General features: G+C 40.9%; 1 protein-coding gene across 8 annotated transcripts in view; it reads right to left on the bottom strand.

The window, feature by feature from the left end:
* Positions 1 to 18,410, bottom strand: part of CLASP1 (cytoplasmic linker associated protein 1) — a gene marked incomplete at its 5' end in the record, with an annotated part of 163,393 nt that overhangs the window by 30,075 nt on the left and 114,908 nt on the right. For all 8 annotated transcript variants that reach the window (XM_084264745.1, XM_084264751.1, XM_084264748.1 and 5 more), the window contains 4 exons: positions 12,045 to 12,188; positions 12,823 to 12,901; positions 13,829 to 13,992; positions 15,542 to 15,605. In XM_084264745.1, coding sequence (XP_084120871.1) covers positions 12,045 to 12,188; positions 12,823 to 12,901; positions 13,829 to 13,992; positions 15,542 to 15,605 — 451 coding nt within the window. The remainder of the gene's footprint in view (positions 1 to 12,044; positions 12,189 to 12,822; positions 12,902 to 13,828; positions 13,993 to 15,541; positions 15,606 to 18,410) is intronic.

Raw genomic sequence — 18,410 nt, 5'->3', positions numbered from 1 at the left:
GACAAGATTTTTTACATACTCCTTGTGACGTGCCATAAGGAATTGCTAACTGCTATAATTAACTTTGTAATTCCTAGAGCTTGCAATATCCTTTTACATTTATATCATTGACTTCAGATGTGAAGTGTGCAGCTGTTCACAGGTAATGGGAGAATCTTACCATTGTCCTATCCAGCACGTAATTCAAATGAACAGGAAACAAATACCAGCAGAAACTCAAATAAATATGAAAAATCTAGAACTGCTATTTGCCATTCCCATATTTTCTATTTTTAGTGTGAAGGGGACTAGTTCTCTTCCCACACCACCTGTCCTTCCTAAGGATCTGACAAGCTTGTTTCATCAGACAAACCCCTGCTTCTGTTTTCCCACGTCTCCTTCCAAGTCTCACCACTGATGCTGTTTCATCTGCAGAAGACTCCACCTCAAGTGGGTGATCTACTGGGATGGTGAGGACCACCTTTCTCTCATCCATGGACAGGCTAAATCCCAACAGATCCCCAAATTAAATAAGTGAAACCAGGGTACCACAGAAACAATTGATTCGTTAATCAATTGATTAATTTACGATTAATTTCACTGGCCAGGGTTTGCCCTATCTGTCTGGCAGAATAGCTGCCAGAGCAGGATCTCCACTAACTTTGTTAGCACAGATACAGCTCTGAGTATCTTCAACTAAGACAGTGGAGTCAAATAGGAATGGAAGCAGAATTAGTGGCAAAAAGCAGAAGTGCAAGAGTAATTAACATCACATATTCCTAACTAGACTTCCCCAGCAGCATACAACCCATGTGGATTGCACCAATTCTTTTGTTTTAATCCATCTTTGCCTTAAAAATATACAAAGATTTAAAAAAAAATCTCAAACAATAAAAGTAATGCAATGATGAAGGACTCCTGATGGCCTGCAGCAGCACCTTCTCTAACAGGGGTGCAGCTGCTGACACATCAACCTCCAGAATACATACATGGATACAAAGCAGTGGCTTAGGCTCACAAAGTAAGAAGCAAAGCTATGCGTGCTCTTACTTTGGAGGAGCATACATACAGGCTTAGGAAGAGCAGACACTTATGCCTGACCTTTTCAAGAACTTTCTAAAACAGCCTAAAAATGAAAAGATGGTAAAAATATAATTCACTGCTGTGGTGATAACTGTACATTCATTGTTCTCATCGATTCAAAGAAGCAGTTTTTATTAAGTAATGTGTTTGCAAAGTTGGAATAATTAAGTGTATCTGCAGTTCCCTGTGAAGTGGAATCCTTCAGCAGATGATGAACTTGCGTACACAAAACCCCTTTCATAGCAGAGGGGAATCAAAGTACCTCATTGTTTCAGTGTACAAATTGCAATTCAAGCTATACAGTTCCTTCTGCTCATCGGGGCAGATTTGCAGTGACACAGCTTTGTACATCAAAACATTTTCCATCCATGAAAGTTTGGTTAGTAACATCGTTTTCACATGGCCAAAGCAAGCAAGGCGCACAACACTCAATGGACTTCCAAGGGCTGCAGCAAACAGCAGGTCTTCAGACTCTTCATTCCAGATGGATCCTGCTGCCTCCTGCCAAAATTCTCACCGACTTGAACTGAAGCAACAGCATGTCTTCTTTCACTTCACACTAAAGATCTAAGGATGAAAGAAGCGGGGAGATAGCATCCCCTGTGGCTTTCTTAGCTCCATACTCTACCCTCCTCTGACCTGAAGCTTTGGGCAACTCTGCCATGAAGCCTGACTGGTATCCAACAAGGACGTGTATTTCTGTCCATTTTGATCCAAGAGCTTTTAAGTTTTCACCAGCACAGTATTTTCTGTAATAAAAATATTTCTGCAAAGAGATCTCAGAACAACAATCAGCACGTTGAACTGAACGCAAAGCAACGAGTCATGCCAAAGTACAGTCCCATTTGTGAATGGCATGCATCACATCCCCAGGTGGTTAGGAAGTGGACATGCAGATCTTCTCTGTCAGAACAAACACATGTCCTATTCTTTGAAATTAAAAACCCAGGAAAATTGATCAAAAAGGTTTCACAGGGTGCTCAGACTGGAGGTATCAACTGGTAAAGTTAGGAGCTGCTGAAGTACAGTGAGGTGGGAAAGGATTTCAAGTACCTTTGTCCTGCTATTGCCCACTAATAGGTCAGAAATAAGGTCATCCTTGAAGACCTATGTAAACAGAGCAAATCAGGCGCAAGAGCAGATGTACTGTGAGACTGCTGCAGGGGAGGTTCTGGATGTACACTTCCTGTGTGCTTGAGAGGCCTAAGGTGCATCTCTCAGACCTGAGCAAAATCTTCAGAGCTCCCCAAGGGACTATGTGATCCTCTGGCTTCACTTTGAGACAGTTATCTAACTGGTACAGTCTAACCCTGACACACAAACACCAACAGCACAGATGTGCTACAGGAGGGGTATCTGAGGGAAGGCACTTCAGTCACATTCCACTTTTTTGTTTTGGCTTTAATGAAACCAGGACTCTGCCCACCCTCCCCTCTCTGCACAAAACATTGCCTCTCCTTAGGAGTGTCTGCCAATGTTCTGTCTCCCTGGTGCTCTTCGGAAGCTTTGCTCTTGCCTGCAAATAGGTCACTGAGCTTTGAATTAAGTGCTGAACAGTCCCTCACAATGCTCACTATCTTAGGTGGCCTGAAAGAAGGCAGACCTACAGTCTATGCTTTTTGAAATAAAGCCAAGTACTACTGCAGCCTGGGAGTGGTGCTCCAGTAAAGCTCTCAAAAGCAACACTGGACCTATGTGGGTTAACCTTAGCTGTGTTCTTCTGAAATATTCCTCAGCCATACAACTGCACTTCTAGGTTTATTGCAGGCAAAAGCCATTATTTGAAAGTTCCTACTTAAGATTTAACACACACATGTCTTGGTCCCTCCTACCATAAAAATCAGGAACACTGTTACCACTGACCTCAAGAGCTGGAAGGCCCATGCTAACTTGAAATCACATTTATAACATGCTCCAAGCTTCACTTTAGCAATACTTCCCAGTTCTGATAGAGTTAATTTTATTTCAGGCATGAAGATCATCAGGAGCAGCATTTCTACACCTTTTTAATCATTAGATCAGGATACAGCTGATAATCCTCTAAGTTTCATTTATCTAGTCAAAGGAACATCTTTGTGTCTAGATAATGTTTCTAAGAGCTTTACATCTGTAGGTTTTCAGCTCATGACAAACCAGAGGACACTTTCATAACCTCAGAAGCACTGGGGTCTCTTCTTGGCCCTTGTTTCATTAGATTATTCAAGGAGTAGATAAATTCAAAGCAAGCAGTAAAAAACTTCTTTCTCTACATAACATACAAACATTCTCCATGCAATGCTTGATGATGTATCATTTATAGAAAGAGCAATATGTGAATTTTCCCTTGCCTTTGTGTCCCTGCACCATTAGCGTGGAACACTAATCCATCTCCTTCGGGTGACATATAACGTAGACCCTACAGATCAGATAATCTTAATGAAGCAGTTCTCTGCTGGCTCAAGCTGGATAAACTCTGGTGACTTCAGAGCCTGACTGTGCTAGTGAGGGGGTCTGGCTCCACATCAGGTTCCTGAATCATGTGCAAAGGATCACTTCTGTAACTTCATTATTTTCCTTATAACAATGCAGCGAGGGATCGGGTTCCACAAGCTGGTAGCAGCTCCCAAAGTCACCCAGGTCAGTGCAATTCATGCTGCCCAACAGTGTCAGCTGCTGAAGGGACACAAATGCTTCGCAACTTTGGGGTTCTGTTTTCACCTAGGCAGTGGGTGATTGCCAGATTCAAACCTGTAACCTCTCCAACTCGGGTGACTTACAAGTCTTTTTGAAATGGTTTGGCCTCATTAAGCATTAAAATCAAGGCTGATTGGAAAAATCCGTTGATTTTAGAGAGGAAATGTGGTCAGTGACCTAAGCTTAATACAAGTACCTTATGAGTGCTCCTGTCGCTGGTCCGACTGACCAGACTAAGCTGCTACTTGCCTGAGCTATGTGAAAGCAGTTTTCAAGTTACTCAATGTTCTGCTGGTGATGGAGGAACTCATTCCCTGACTGCTCATGAGGGACTACACTAAAAGAGGGTTAGCAGGAAAGCACACCAAAGCCAAAAAGTATTTCACAGACAGACACACTTTTTCAGGCTCCCCGTCAAGTTCTCTTTACACAGCTAGACAGTTGAGTTGAGACTGCAAACATGATTAGTGTGATTAGTGCACACAGCTTTTAATCTACCTGTTTACATTTCTCTTCCAAGTTTCCTTCACCAGGCCCTGAGGAAGCTGTAGTTGTCCTAGCTGGCAAATCCTCACCCACCCAACTATGCATGGTCTGGGTTTGACAAACAGGGAAGTTGATATTATTTAGAGAAAGCAAAGAGTTCAACTAAATTATCTAAACAGCACATATGATATTAAAACTCTTCTACAAAAGGTAAGTTGCTTAATTTCAAGAAACAAACAGCATTACTATCTGAGTCAGCCAGAAGAGCATTCCTTTCAGCAGAGGGCACCACTGGCTCAGAATTTAATTCAGCCACAACTCAGGCTTACAAACATCCCTTAGTTCTACATCACTTTCCTTTGGTAACCTCCTGATGGCTTTTATAACCACCTGAAAACCTCAGCTGAGGCACAGAGGCTAGGCAGCCCTGTACTGAGGTGGTACCTGCATCTGACCAGCCAGGAGTAAGGCAATAGATGCTTGCATGTGCCTGCACCTATCCTCACAGGCATCTCTAAGTTCAGTGGAAGCAATTAAGAACATACAAACTTCTGAATCCAGCCTGTTACACCGTTACTGTCTACAAATGCTTTTTAGCATCTGATTGGTCTACTCACTGCTGACAAGCATCACCATACTCTGTATGCATCATTCATTTCACCATCCAAGACTAAGGCAAATGTGGTTTTAATAACTGATGGCACACTGGAACAGAACAGCTTGCGCTCACGTCACTTGGAATTATGCTAAACTGCAGATCAAATATAGATCCACTGAGATCAAGAGGCAGCAGTGACACATGAGGCATCTCGTATTAGCACACACTGGCATAAGGCAAGGCTTCAGGTCCCCAATGCGCATAGCTGATGTTAAATGAATTAATTCAGATCTGCTGAGCATTTGCAGACTCTAAACAAGCGTTATTTAAGTGTCTTTTCCAGCAGATGATGATCAAGTGTTAGCTAGCACTGAGCTACCAACCCAAACCTCCTGCTTTGTTCCTTTTTCAGGTCTAGCATCAGATGAGTACAGACATCCACGTTACTCGAGGTAACGTGAAGCACAATGGCTCCATTGCTTCGTACACAGTCCAAGCACGTTTCTAAACGAGCTCAGGTTTTTAAACACACAGGTTTCCCAAAAGACTTCTATTAGCATGTGCTGTTTACATCCACATCCTGAAAAGGAAGAATTTTTTTAACAGACTGAAATACAGAATCCACATACAGATTAAATCCACATGGCTGTTGCGTTTCACAGCACCGAATACATCATGAGAGGCTTTTACAAGTCACGGGTAGTTGCACTCTGTGTGTCAAAGGCACCTCAAACAAGTGCCAGCAAAAACTATGCAGCACTGAATCATCACGTGTTTGGATTACTGTTCTGTAATGGGTTACAGCTCCTTGTGCACTGCTGTTTTGTGATCTGAGCACAGCAAAGACCATGGCAAAAATGTTCTTATTTCTGCAGAAGTCAAGCTGATGAAGGCTACTCTGAGTAACTTCACTCCTTACAAAACAGCATTCGTTGTAAAAACAGGTTTCAGGACTAGAAAACAAAGGTTACATTTCATTAACCACTAAGAGATTTCTATTATAAACCTGGCATGATCTTAGTTCTGAGGGGGAAAGCTCCAAAATATCAACGAAGATAGAACAAAACCTACTGAAGTAAGGTGGTTTGTAATGAAAACATGCACTTTAACCTGCATGGAGTTTCTAAATGCTGGTGTACGTATGGCAGACCTACCCATCACAGTACAGAGAAAGCAATTATCCCCTATTCATTAGGTGGCTCTACAAAACATCATGCAAATACCACTTCTAATCTTGTTTTCAAAACAGGTACATCACCTATACCTACATGGGTGTGTATGCTTATGTAAATGGCAGACACACATAAACATATTATGCACAGACACATAATATAAGCATAAGTATACACATTCTGCAAAGCAATTTCTTCTCATCTCATATTGCACTAGCTCTTACTATTTCAGGCAGAGGAAATGCGCTTATTTTACAAACTGCTTTCAACTCAAGTTGGATACTAGAAGGCTGTATAAGGTGAAGAAAAAATAATTTTAAGGAAATGTACCCCAGCACCACGTTTCCAACAAGCATGTGATAATCTCCTGCTCACTAACACTGGGAAAAGCCATTTTCCTTACACTGCATACACTAGAAACACTTGGGTTGTCATAGCTCTAGCATCAAATTCAAAACAAACAGAAAATTATAGCTCCTGTTTTGAAAACACAGCTAGGACACAGAGATCCTTTTCCTTCCAACAGCAATAAATCAGGTTAATACTGAAGTCCATCCAGCACCATTTCTGATGTGTTATATGATTTTTCTTAACAGTGGCTATGGTTAAATGCCTGAAAGGAGATACTCTGTGCATTTAGGCTGAGTTTGACTTCTTTAGGAATATCCTTTGGCTAAAAGGCTGACTTCAGCAGTATGGATATAGTCTTCTTTAAGATTCTGAGTCTGAAATGAAATCCTAAGGCCTGATCCTCTGGTAACTTGGCCCTTCATGGAGTCCATGAGATGCACAGATCTGGTGTGGGAATTTATCAAGAGTACTAAAGCATCACCCAAGTGAGAAAGGCAAGGGCCCACAGCTGGGGAATAGTAAAACAACCTGCCATTGAAAAGCACTTCTGCAAACACCCTCTTTGCCCCTGCTACTGTGACAGGCCATGACCAACAGTGTTTACTGCCCAACAACAGTAAAGATAAACGATGCTGTTTCAGCACACAAAGAGTCTCTGGGAGTGATTTTGCAGTGAAGCTTCTGCCCCAGGTTTGCTCAAATCAGCCTGATGCCTGATGGAAACATTAAAGCTCCAGGAGAGATTTTAGAGGTCTCATGGCATCAAACTGCAAAGGATCCCTATTTCATTTCCTTAGCAGCATTTGCTTTCCTGGGTATCACTAATCCTCCTACAGATATCAGTGATATTTTATCCAATCTTGCTCTGGGCTTTATTGATAGATGGGATTTCCTTATCAATATTTCTGAGAAATGACATCTGGGACTACTACTTATGGAGGTAAATATGTAACTTACTGGCTATTTGCGTATATGAAGTATTTGTTGGCCTGTGGCTTTTCCTCTGAAGTTTTCCTTATATTCTGGTATAATTCAGAAACAGTTCCTCAATTTGTCAGTTTTAGTAAAAAACTGTTCCCAAGCTTGTTTTCTTTGGATGCATCTAGACTTTGTCTGCAAAGCAGCAGTGCCAATCCAGGGTGGACCCTACCCCCAGGTAATCTGAGGGGGACTTCATCTAAATGCAAATCACAGTAACACAAGCACTCTCCTGGGCTTTTTGAGTCACTGCAACGGTTCTAATTTCCTACCAAGTCAAGGCATCTTGGGCAAACTCAGTAATGGGTGGGACAGCTGAAGTTTTCCTAGTTACATAAGTGGAAGACAGAACGTAACGTACACACGACACGAGGCTGCCCATCACGTGTAAATGTGCACGCAGGCTTGTAAAATAAAACTACCATAGGAATGTTTCATCAACAGAGAAGCTAGGCAGGATATCTGGCACAAAGGAAAAATTCTTCCTTCCTCAAGATTAGTAGTCCAACTGACTATCAAGCAATACAGATCTTTATATATATTGTGAAGACCAGAGCTTGGCTGACTAATTTGACAGTGGGCAATGTCACCAGCCCTTCACCTTGGAAGGCCTCGTTCCCCTTCAGGCTGTACAAGTTCCTCTTAGATGCTGAGATCCTGTGTGCCCTCAAAGACAACCCCACCCTCTCCAATACTGAGCACTCATGTTTAATAAGAGTTCTCATTCACCCAAGCCTTGGACATGAGGTGGCTTCTCCTTGGCCAGAGAAGCCTAATTCTAATTTCCATTCTCTATGTGATGGCTCTTTTCCAGAGCCAAAATATTTTCCCATACAGAGCCCAAGCTTGTCATCCAGATTCAATAACCATTTTACTTATGCAAAGATTGCACAATAACCTTGCTGGCGTTATTAGTGATAACAGGGTGAAGCTACTGACATCATGTCCTCAGGCCAGTCACCACAGCATTTGCATTGCCATGTTGTGTTGTTTTTCTGTGTAGTAATTAACTATTTTTTTGTAAAATGATTTCACCAAATCTTAAAATATTTTCCAGTGAAAAACCAGAATTAATGCCCTGTTGCAGAGAAGAATAAACAAAGGATGAGGAAAGTCAAGTGCATCCCACAAGGTTAGATGCTAGCACAATCAAAATTAGAGCTCAGTTATCTGAAGTTCTGATCTGCACCCTGCCCATCAATATGTTCTGCTTGGGGAAAAAAAATAGCGAGCTAGCTGTATTTTGGTGGCAATTAGCAATGGGTGCTGTCCTCACACTGGAACCACAACCACAAAATGCCACATGACCTACCCAATAGCTTTGGTTCAGCAGGGAGGACAAATGTCTTTCACCTTTCTTCTAGCACTGCTTGCAGGAAGTAAATCCTAACTCAAATGCTGGGTAAACACCCCTGAGTATTAACAATCTTTAAAACAAGACAATTATTTACTCATAGCACACTGCACATCACCTTGTTGTAAACATAAAGCTTTTTACAGACAATAATTTTGAGTGTACATAGTTCATGGCTACTATTGGTAGCTTAACTGGTTTCAGTCCTGAGAATGGTGCTGTTTTGTCAATGACATTCTGTAATACTGACTGTACACTCTTCAAAGCACGCCATGTTGTTCTGGTGATAACAGCTTACGTTTAGCTACAGATATCATTCTGTACAGGAACACAAACTGTTTTATGCACAACAGCATTTCCTTTAACTAAGTCTCTTTCTGATTTTTACTAGCTATAAAACATGATGTGTAGTTCAAGTGAGGTGCCAGGCAGGTGAAGCGTGCTCATTAAATGTGTGCAATTAGTCATCATAATAGTATGCAAAAGTTGTTACAAAGCAAATGATACAGCCTTATCAAGAAAGTTTTTTGGTAGTTTGTTTTTTTTTTTTACTAAATGCCACTTTTTGCTCTATTTTTCTCCAGTGAAACTCACACTATGGGGCTGGGACCTCCATGACCCTCACACACAGTGAATAGCAGTAATGGACAGATGACCACTAATAAAAGGATAATCCCACTACTAACTGACAATATAATCCATTTCTTGACCAGATCCCTTGATTTCCACTGTAGGATCTGGTCTGCTCAACTAACTGCTACACGCAGATGGCAGCCACAAGCCTTCCCCACCGACAGAGCTCAGGTACGTACCTCACCACCAGCACGAGCAAGCTTGTTTTACCTGTGTCTGGTGCCATCCAGACAGAACAGCATGGCCACCCCACACAGGCACTACTTGCATGAAGGTGGCATTTAGTATCTCAAACCTGGGTAAGAACTGCTTGGGCTGCAGGGCTACGTTTCCTTGGGGAAAGAGGCCCTGCCTTTGCGAGCAGCTGAGCACAGGCATCGCTGTCCCAAGCCAGCTGCAGCAGTCTACGTGGGCTGGACTATGTCTGCCAAGAGTCCTCAGTACCATAAATAAAGTTTGCTCTCATCAGCTTGCAGGAGCTGAGATGATTGCACTGGTGGTCTCAAATCCAGATTCTATTGAAAAATTACCTTATTTTACACTTTTGGACAGTCTGGTACTTTGATCATTTGAAGACAGAATTGGTGGTTCTCCCTTTCCCCCATAACCCCAACTGTTGTCTCCATCTTTAGGTTGTGACAATGCGTACAATGCATGGTCTGCTTCGCACTTAAACCTCAGATCTTGCAGACTACCATAATACCTTCCATGAGGGCAGAATCTTCTGACCCTTAAATGATTAATCTGGATGTACAAAAAGTACTTTTTTCCCAGGCTATAGTCTCGAAAAAAAGGAGAACAACCTTTTAATTGTGGTTCTTCAGAACATTTCAACTGTCTGGTTTGGCCCTCGATCATCTAGTTCGTTACTGCGTAATGAATTTATTAGCCTGTTAACTACAGTCCTGACAAAGATAATGGCCAATGATTGCTTATAAATCCATTGCTGCAGTGGTGCTTCTAAAGCCTGTGGTTTGTACTATGTTCTTAATAAAATCATAGTACAACAAAGGTATGATGAAATAAAGATCACCTGCACATTCATTTTGAGTAGCCTGACTTACCTAAACCATGCAATAATTCATTGGAAAGCCACAGGCAGAGGCAAATCCAAGTCACACACGGGTTTAATTAGAGGAACTGTAATAAACTTTAATAAAACTACAGTAATCCCTTATCAGCCCCCAAGGCAAGTGCCCAGGCACTGCCTCATGTGGAGTTTGCTGGAAGTTTTGGCAGGGCTTTGCTCCTCTTTGAAACAGATAAAAGGGTGGGCAGGGTGCTGTGACCACCCCCTGCCCTGGTCCCACAGCTAATAGCCAGGTTTTCCAGCTGCTGCAGATACTCCGCTCAACTTTGCATGCAGCAATGATGACCCCTAATGGTGGAAAATTTATTCTACTCAGCAATATGCAGAGATTTTGCTTTTTCATGTGGGTTTCTACTTAAATTAATTACATCTCTGTCTTGCAGACCATCAGCAGAGTAAACTGCTGAAGGTTTTGAACTATAACAGTGAAGCAGCTTCTTTGCCTGTTTAATACTTTGACTTTGTACATGGAAGCATCAAAATGGAAACACATATTCCAGATCTAAATCCAGGATTTAAAGTCACTCTTTTTTCCTGAGGCAGACTATTTTGCAGAAGCAAAATTTCAGTCACACTGGCGTGAATAATCTCTGCAGAAAGTCTTCAGAAAAGAGGAGGAGACATTTTTCTCTGGATCTCATCAGCTGTGTTACCAGAAAGCTTGTAGCATGCACCCAAAAAACTTCTTTTGAAGCCTTGTGTCAGCTATCAGAGGATGCTGCAGCCGCAGCACCCTTGCTGCCTACCAATCTTTTCATCAGAATCAAATAATCACCACCAAAAATCATTGTCTCATCTTCTGAGTTGTAAGATCATGTTATTCTAGTATTAATTCAACATTAAGCATACATAGAGTGTAAAAATTTTTACATTCTGAAATGCTCAAAGTTTTTGTTGGGTTTTTTTTCTTTTTAAATCCAGGTACATCTCAAGCTGTTAACTCCCACAGGAATCTATCCCTACATCTTGGCTGGGACTGGAACAAGTTGAGTTGTGTTCCAGATGCTAGCTACATAAAATGAAGCCTTGCTTTCCTCTCAGGAGAGATGAGTATCACTATCTGCCCCATTTTAGCTTGCCTGACACTTGCATCTTACAGCAAGATGAAGCCCAATGTAACTGTATTACCCAGGCCTGACCTAAATGTGTCAACTCCTTCCAGGCTGAGATAAACACACAGCTTTTAAAAGAAAAAGAGTGGAGAGCCCCTGGCAGCTTACTGATTTGTTTACTTTCTTTTAACAATATTATACCACTTGTGCTACATTTCATTCAAGTCTACAAAGCACAAAGCCTTCACCTAAATAAACAAAAGCAGAGAGAGATTTCCAGACTGCTCAAGAAAAAAAAAACACTTTCAAACTACCATCTCTTCTTGCACAGTAATAGTCAACTCACACAGGTTAAAGTTAAGTACCTACTAGAGAGAAAAAAAAAAATTTGAAGACATGCTTCAGAAGAGCTTCTTTACTGAACTGGCAATTTGGTTTAACAGAAAGGTATGTACAATCCTTTTTTAAAAAAAATAGAATCTAACAACTGATTTTTCCATTACCTTTATGACCATCATTTGTTGAGTTTCATTCTGGGGGCTAAGGGGTTATTTTTTAAGAACAAGACTACAAATACTTGACCATTCTGGCTTACCTTTCTCACATCTGAGCTCTTTGGTTCTGTTGTCCAAGTTATAATTCTAGATACAGCAAGTCTTGTCTCACTGGAGTTCACAAAATCTGTTGGATCCATCTGTCTTGCCAAGGACTCAATATACTTCAGGATAGCCACTTTCACCTGAGAAGTGGCAAGGGATTTGTTAATCTCAAACTGGCAAAGATGGATTTATCCCATAATAAAGAGATAGCACTGCAGACTGACATGTGGTACAACTTCAAGTTTACAGCATTCCTGTAGCCTTGAACCAGCAAGCTTCCCGAAAAGCAGTTTGTACAATGGTATCCCCTTGGGAGGATTCATAACAGAAAAGTTCTAATGTTTTTTTCTCCAAACCCTACACATTTGCTGTATCTGCCCTGTGCAACAAGCCCTTAAGGTGTGCCTAAGGTCCCAACTGCTCAGCTGTTCAGACTGAGTCTGATCCCTTCTGTCCTGGGCAGCCAGGTTTTCTTCCCACTTCCCATCAAGACCAGGATGAAGTGGAATTTTCCATGTCTGAACTTTAATAGGTTCCAGCATGCCTAAAGCCCAACTCTTACAGACTTATGAGTCACAGGATCGTATTTTAAAGATATTTAGATTGATTAAAATGGAGAACAAGAGAGTTAATCAAAGTTGCCAATGTAATTTCTGTATCATACAGGTACTTACAATTAATTCTTATCATGATTTCTATCCTTTGCAGCATGCCTGACATGGCAAGCTAAGACAACCACATTGATGCTTTAGTGAAGAGGTTATTCATACTGACCTTTAAGTTTGGTGTTTGGGTCTGATCTACAATGAACCTCATCAAAATGTTAAATTGCTGGTCAAATGGAAAAGAATCCCTGTCCGGGGGAAAAGAAAAAGACAAAAGTATAACCCAACATAAATTTTCAGGCCTGAACTCAACAAATGAAAGCTTAAACAACCTATTTCTAACACCTGTGATACTTCTCTTAACTTTACCATCAATCAGTGGAACTCCAAGGATTAGCTGATTATTGATGTAATACTACCAAAACCTGCTAAATAAATACCTTTATGCACTGTCACTCCATCTGCTCTCTGTACCCTTCTCCAGCTCTTGGCATAGCAGTCCATCCCTTCTTTATTTCAAACTGTGTTTGTTCCCTTATCTCTAGTAGCACACTGGGTTATCTTCTCCTCAGAGCTCATACCTGGGTTGGATTTCTTTCTTCTTTCCCCCCACCCACCCTCTTTTATCCTTTTTGCTTGGATTACTACTACTAGCTTTTTTATCAGCCTGATTCCAGAATGACCTGAACTGTATTGTAACAGTGCCCTGTGTGGACATCCATAGAAAAGGACATCAACTACAGAATTAGTGTGCACATGACAGCAGCATTCAAAGTCTTATCCTGGCATTACTGTTATTTGCTATTTGAACACAGGAAAGATGCTCTGAACTTTGTGAAAAATCACCATTCTATTCTGAACACTGTAAATACATAATTGAAGAGCAAGCTGATATCAAAGCACACAGAGTCCCCCAAAAAACCCCAAACTAAGAAAATCATTCACTTACACTTTTTAAATATCATGCTTTAAAGTTATCTATTTAGAAAAAAGATAGGTCTTTTGAATTCAATGCTTGAAATATTAAGACTTAAACTGGTTCTCCTTTATTCTGGTATTCATCAAGATCAAGTCCTCAAAATATACAGCACTACTGGATTTCTAAAATGTTCATCAGATGCCTTCCTGTAAGCCTGCAAAAGCCTCCATTATCATTTGCCACCTAAGTACTCTACCTGGTGACATCCAGAGCTTTTTGAACCTTTGCCTGCACAGACCCCAGCAAATCTGCTCCCATTTTCTTTAGCAACTGGGTCAGGAGAACAAAAAGCCAATCCTGCAAGTCATCTTTATGAATGATGATGAAATCAACCAGGGTTTCCAGAAACATGCTGAAGACCTATAAACAAAACAAGTGTCAGGAAAAGGAATACCAAGCTTTAAAGAAAAATAATCAGTGGGGAGGGGTTTACAATCTGATTTCAAGACATTTTTGTTACAGAGAATTTCATGAATGAATGATTTTAGTGACAACATTGGTCTGGAAAAAAACAGTCTGACAAGGCACATCTACAATGTGTCGTATTAAAATACCACACAAAACGGATGAAGAAAGGGGGTAGAATACACTTACTCTCTGTTGTGAATTCCACAGCAAAGCAGGCCATGCAACAGAACAAACCACTCGTTAGCACACATAGTGATCAAGGCTGTTCAGATGCAGTTTGTCAACAGATAAAAGATGCATTTATTGAAAGTTTACATGTTCTTAACTTCTTCCCAACAGAGTTACTTAAACATTATATTCCTTGGATCAGATCCAGTCTCTTAACTCATGAAAGTAATATATATTTATATATGTTTACAAGTAGCACTTTACATATGTTTAACACCACAACTAATGAGTTTGTAGCAATAATGCTGTAACAGCAGTGCAGATGACAGATCACTGCTGCCACAGAGGACATGCTTGAGTTCACTGTGCAATAAACCCTCACCTTACTCAGAAATTGCGAAATATTTTGCAACAAATAGTAATGCCTTCACCCTTTCCACAACACATACTGAACCTTTGAGAACCAAAACATGAAGGCCATACACACCTGGCAAGGTCCAGACAATACGTACAGCCAAAAATGCACACCTTGAGTGAGACCTGTGCTAGGCAGCTATGCCTGCCCTGGGGATTTCCTCCTGACTGCCATTTATTAAAACTGGTTTACCCAAGTAGTCTGAAGTACAAATATTTATACAACTTACTCTTTCCCAAACAGCTGATGTTTTTACCTGTCATTTCTGGTTGCCCTCAATTAGCAAACCTCCTCAGGAAAAGGGCACGAAACTCCTTTCCCCCCCTCCCCTTGCTCCACCTTACCCATCAACAGAAGACCACTGGGTATAAACATGTCTGTGGCTTAACTTCCTCATTCCCTAGCCTGCTTCTTTTTAAGAGATATCCGTAAACTCATGCCACAGCCTTTAACTTCAAAGGTCAGTGTTCTAAAGAAGGCAAAGTGGCTATATTAAAGACATTACCTATGAGATCAAGAACCGTACCTTGGTGAGACTCCACACTGCTCCTGGGTGTACACAATATATAAACCCCAGTGGCCAAGATGCTAAACTATGGCTCATGCCCCTTCATGGGCTTCACTCCATGTGCATCACAGAGACGTTCCCCAGGGAAGTACAGATACAACTGAACCTCTTGTGCCAGGTGACAACTGAATGGCATTAGGCTGCTCCTTGGGAAGCACAGATAACCAGTTCCTAGCAATAAGAGACTGAGACACATCTCCTCATTGTAAAACAGAAGATGAAGGAGGTTCACAAACACCAGTTTCCCCAGCAGATGGCAGGGGTAGAAATACAAAACACTCATCTTGGAGCAGTGTCAACTGTGTACACATGGCAATGTAAAGGAGTGAGCCAACTCTGTGTGAACTTACCTTGCTGTGAGGGTCAGCAAACATGCGAGTAAATATTTCACACAGCCTTTTTAATTCAACTCGGCTAAAAGACATAAACAAAACATGAAATTAATGCTAAAGCTTCAGCTGCAGCAAAAAAAAAGCTAATAAATATCAACAGCTGACAGATCTAACCTTCATTATTTAAATGTTACTTACATCTCACTTCTGAAAACTCTTTAATTGGTGTTCCAGTTTAACTGCTGGGATGACCAGTCTTACATTTGTACCATATGTATACCAACCATAAATATTTTGGTCTAAATTCTCAGTTGCTTCAGTAAAATCAGTCTACAATGATACAGTATGAACAGATACCAGAACTGACTCCAAAGTATGAGAGCAGACACATCAAGGAGACAAACACACAGAAATGGAAGACAGATTAACAAGTGGACAACCTAGTAAGTCAGAAGACAATTAAATTAAGGCACAATCTAAGTTCCCATTAGTAAGAGAATATTAGGTGCTCAGTAATACTCTTTCTATGCTGGGTGAGGTTTGGGGGCACTGGGGGGGGGATGAATGATGTACGGGGGTCCCTTTCATAAGACACTGAGTTTGAGTCAAATGCAGAACAGTTCCGTGCCAAAGCTCTTATTTTACAATGTATTGAAAATAAAAGTCCTAGTTTTCCTGCAAGGCAAGCTGCCAAAGAACAATGAAGTTTTTGCTTGTTTACTGCGCAAACAAAAATAGAACAAGACAGTTTGGTAACATTTCCTGCATACTACGGATGCAACTAGATATTTTTCACAATCCCTATTTAATTAGAGCAACTGGTGAAATGCATATTGATTGCTCAGCAAACAGCAGTTCAGATCTCGACTAGATGAGCCCTCTTTCCAGAATGATGTTAACTCTACAATCCACCACCACATCTCCCTCCCTCTCAAAATCAGCTTCAAGGAACAGGCCAGAATATGCTAGACATAGAACAGTTGTTCTCTGTAACCCTTTTTTCTAAGTAACACAGGACATTTTTCCAAATAAATCTAAACATGAAAAGGCTGAACAAACTTTCAAAGGGCACAAACACAATGTCCTTAAGAGTTTGATTTAGAGGAAAAATCTGTCAGCTTCATGGGACTGCACAGCCTCAAAATCACTCTACAACACTCTTCTGACTTCATGCAGATTGCAGTGCTTTGATTAAACTCCTATTCATTACTCAAATGAATTTTCTTTCTGGACAAAGGTTACATGGAGATAGCAGTATAAGTGCATCTTCTCAAAGTTCACCGACCCGAGGTAACAATGCAAGGACTAAACTGAACCAGGCTGCAGAAGAACATTTCCTCAAGTGCTTAAGCAACTTGTTGGACTTGTTTGCTTTAGAAGGCCTTATGGGCAGCCCTTTGAGAACTGGGCCACGTGAAGCTGTGTGAAACAAAGAGGGTAGGTGGGTGCCATAGCACTTGGCATGCACATCTTTCTGGATATGCAGATCCCAGGATCAGCCATCTTTCAGTTCTGAGCACTAAAGAAAACCCTGCCACATCACTGCCTTTTATTAAACTTGTTATACCACAACTGAAGATATCAGGTTTAATTAAAAGACAGACAGACTTGCCCCTTGGACTAATGACCTTGATGATGTTCTGCAAGATGCCGTGGGAACAAACAACAGGATAAAATCTAATGATCAGAGCAGGCACCAGATCAGCCCTAAACCAAGGAGGAAGCAGACCAAAAGCAAACCTAAAGGAAATATAACCTAAAGAAATAAAACCAGTATCAAATTTTAAAAATAACTCTGCAGGGGTATAGTTTCTGGGACAGGTTTATAAACTATTCAAAATCAAAGCTAAGTAAACACACTAGCTTCAGGGCTTAGTGACAGCAGTACAGTTCATAAACTGCAAGCAGCAGAGTTGAAAACAATAGACAAATTCAACTGACATTTCTGCTAAAAGCTACTAATAGGGATAAACAGCCCATCAATCAACCTTTTCAGCAATTCCTCCCTTGAACTAGCCCCAACAGCACTCAGGACTTTGGTTGCAATCCCTAGACACCTTTGTGGCAAAATCAAAACTCTCCTTCAACTTTTTCATGCAAGAATATATCAGGTGCCAGAGTCTTTCCAGAAAGTTTGTTAAAATAAAGACAAAAAGCAGCATACACATGGGAAGTATCTTTTAAAGGACTCGTAAATAGACCACATCAAAAAGCATCTCTGATCTAGGCTCTAACTACCCGTATTAAAAAACCATATAGCACTTCCCACTGCATCACATCATGTGAAGTCCTAGAGTATTTTTACGACGGCAAGAGAATCACCTTCCCAGGGCTGCTCTCAGTGTATTTTCATTCAGTCTTTTAACATGAACCGTCAAATATTTTCAGCCATCAAAAGCCTTTTAAGATAGAAAGAGTTGTGCAAACCCAGGTGGGCAGGCTATAAACCATACACCAACCACTTATAAACACAGCTATAATTTAACTACATAATATTCATAACAGGAAAATAAAACTGTCGCAGCTGTTTGTGAATGTTATCTTCAAAGGAGTCAAAAGATAAACAGCTTGTTTCCAAATACTTTCACCATAAACTGAGGATGAAAAGCCTATGGTCTGAGAATCAGTTGTCTTTTGTTAACACCATCTGTGGGCAGAAATTCCCACATGACTATTGGGTAACCCTAGGAGCTGTGTGACACGCCAAAGGTGTTTGAAGGGTTTATTTGACTTTAAACAAGAGAAATACATCTGTGTCTCCTACCACAAGCAGTTTCAGAGTTGCTGCACCTACTTAATAAACTTCCCTCTACATTCTAAACCACACCATTTATAGGAGACTCAAGTTTCTGATACAAGATTTTTCAAGAGTTACAAATATCTATAA

Source organism: Gallinula chloropus (genome assembly GCF_964237585.1).
Source record: "Gallinula chloropus genome assembly, chromosome: 5".
Classification (NCBI taxonomy): Eukaryota; Metazoa; Chordata; class Aves; order Gruiformes; family Rallidae; genus Gallinula; species Gallinula chloropus.
Note: the sequence above shows the minus strand (reverse complement) of the source record. Positions and strands in the feature narration are given on the sequence as shown.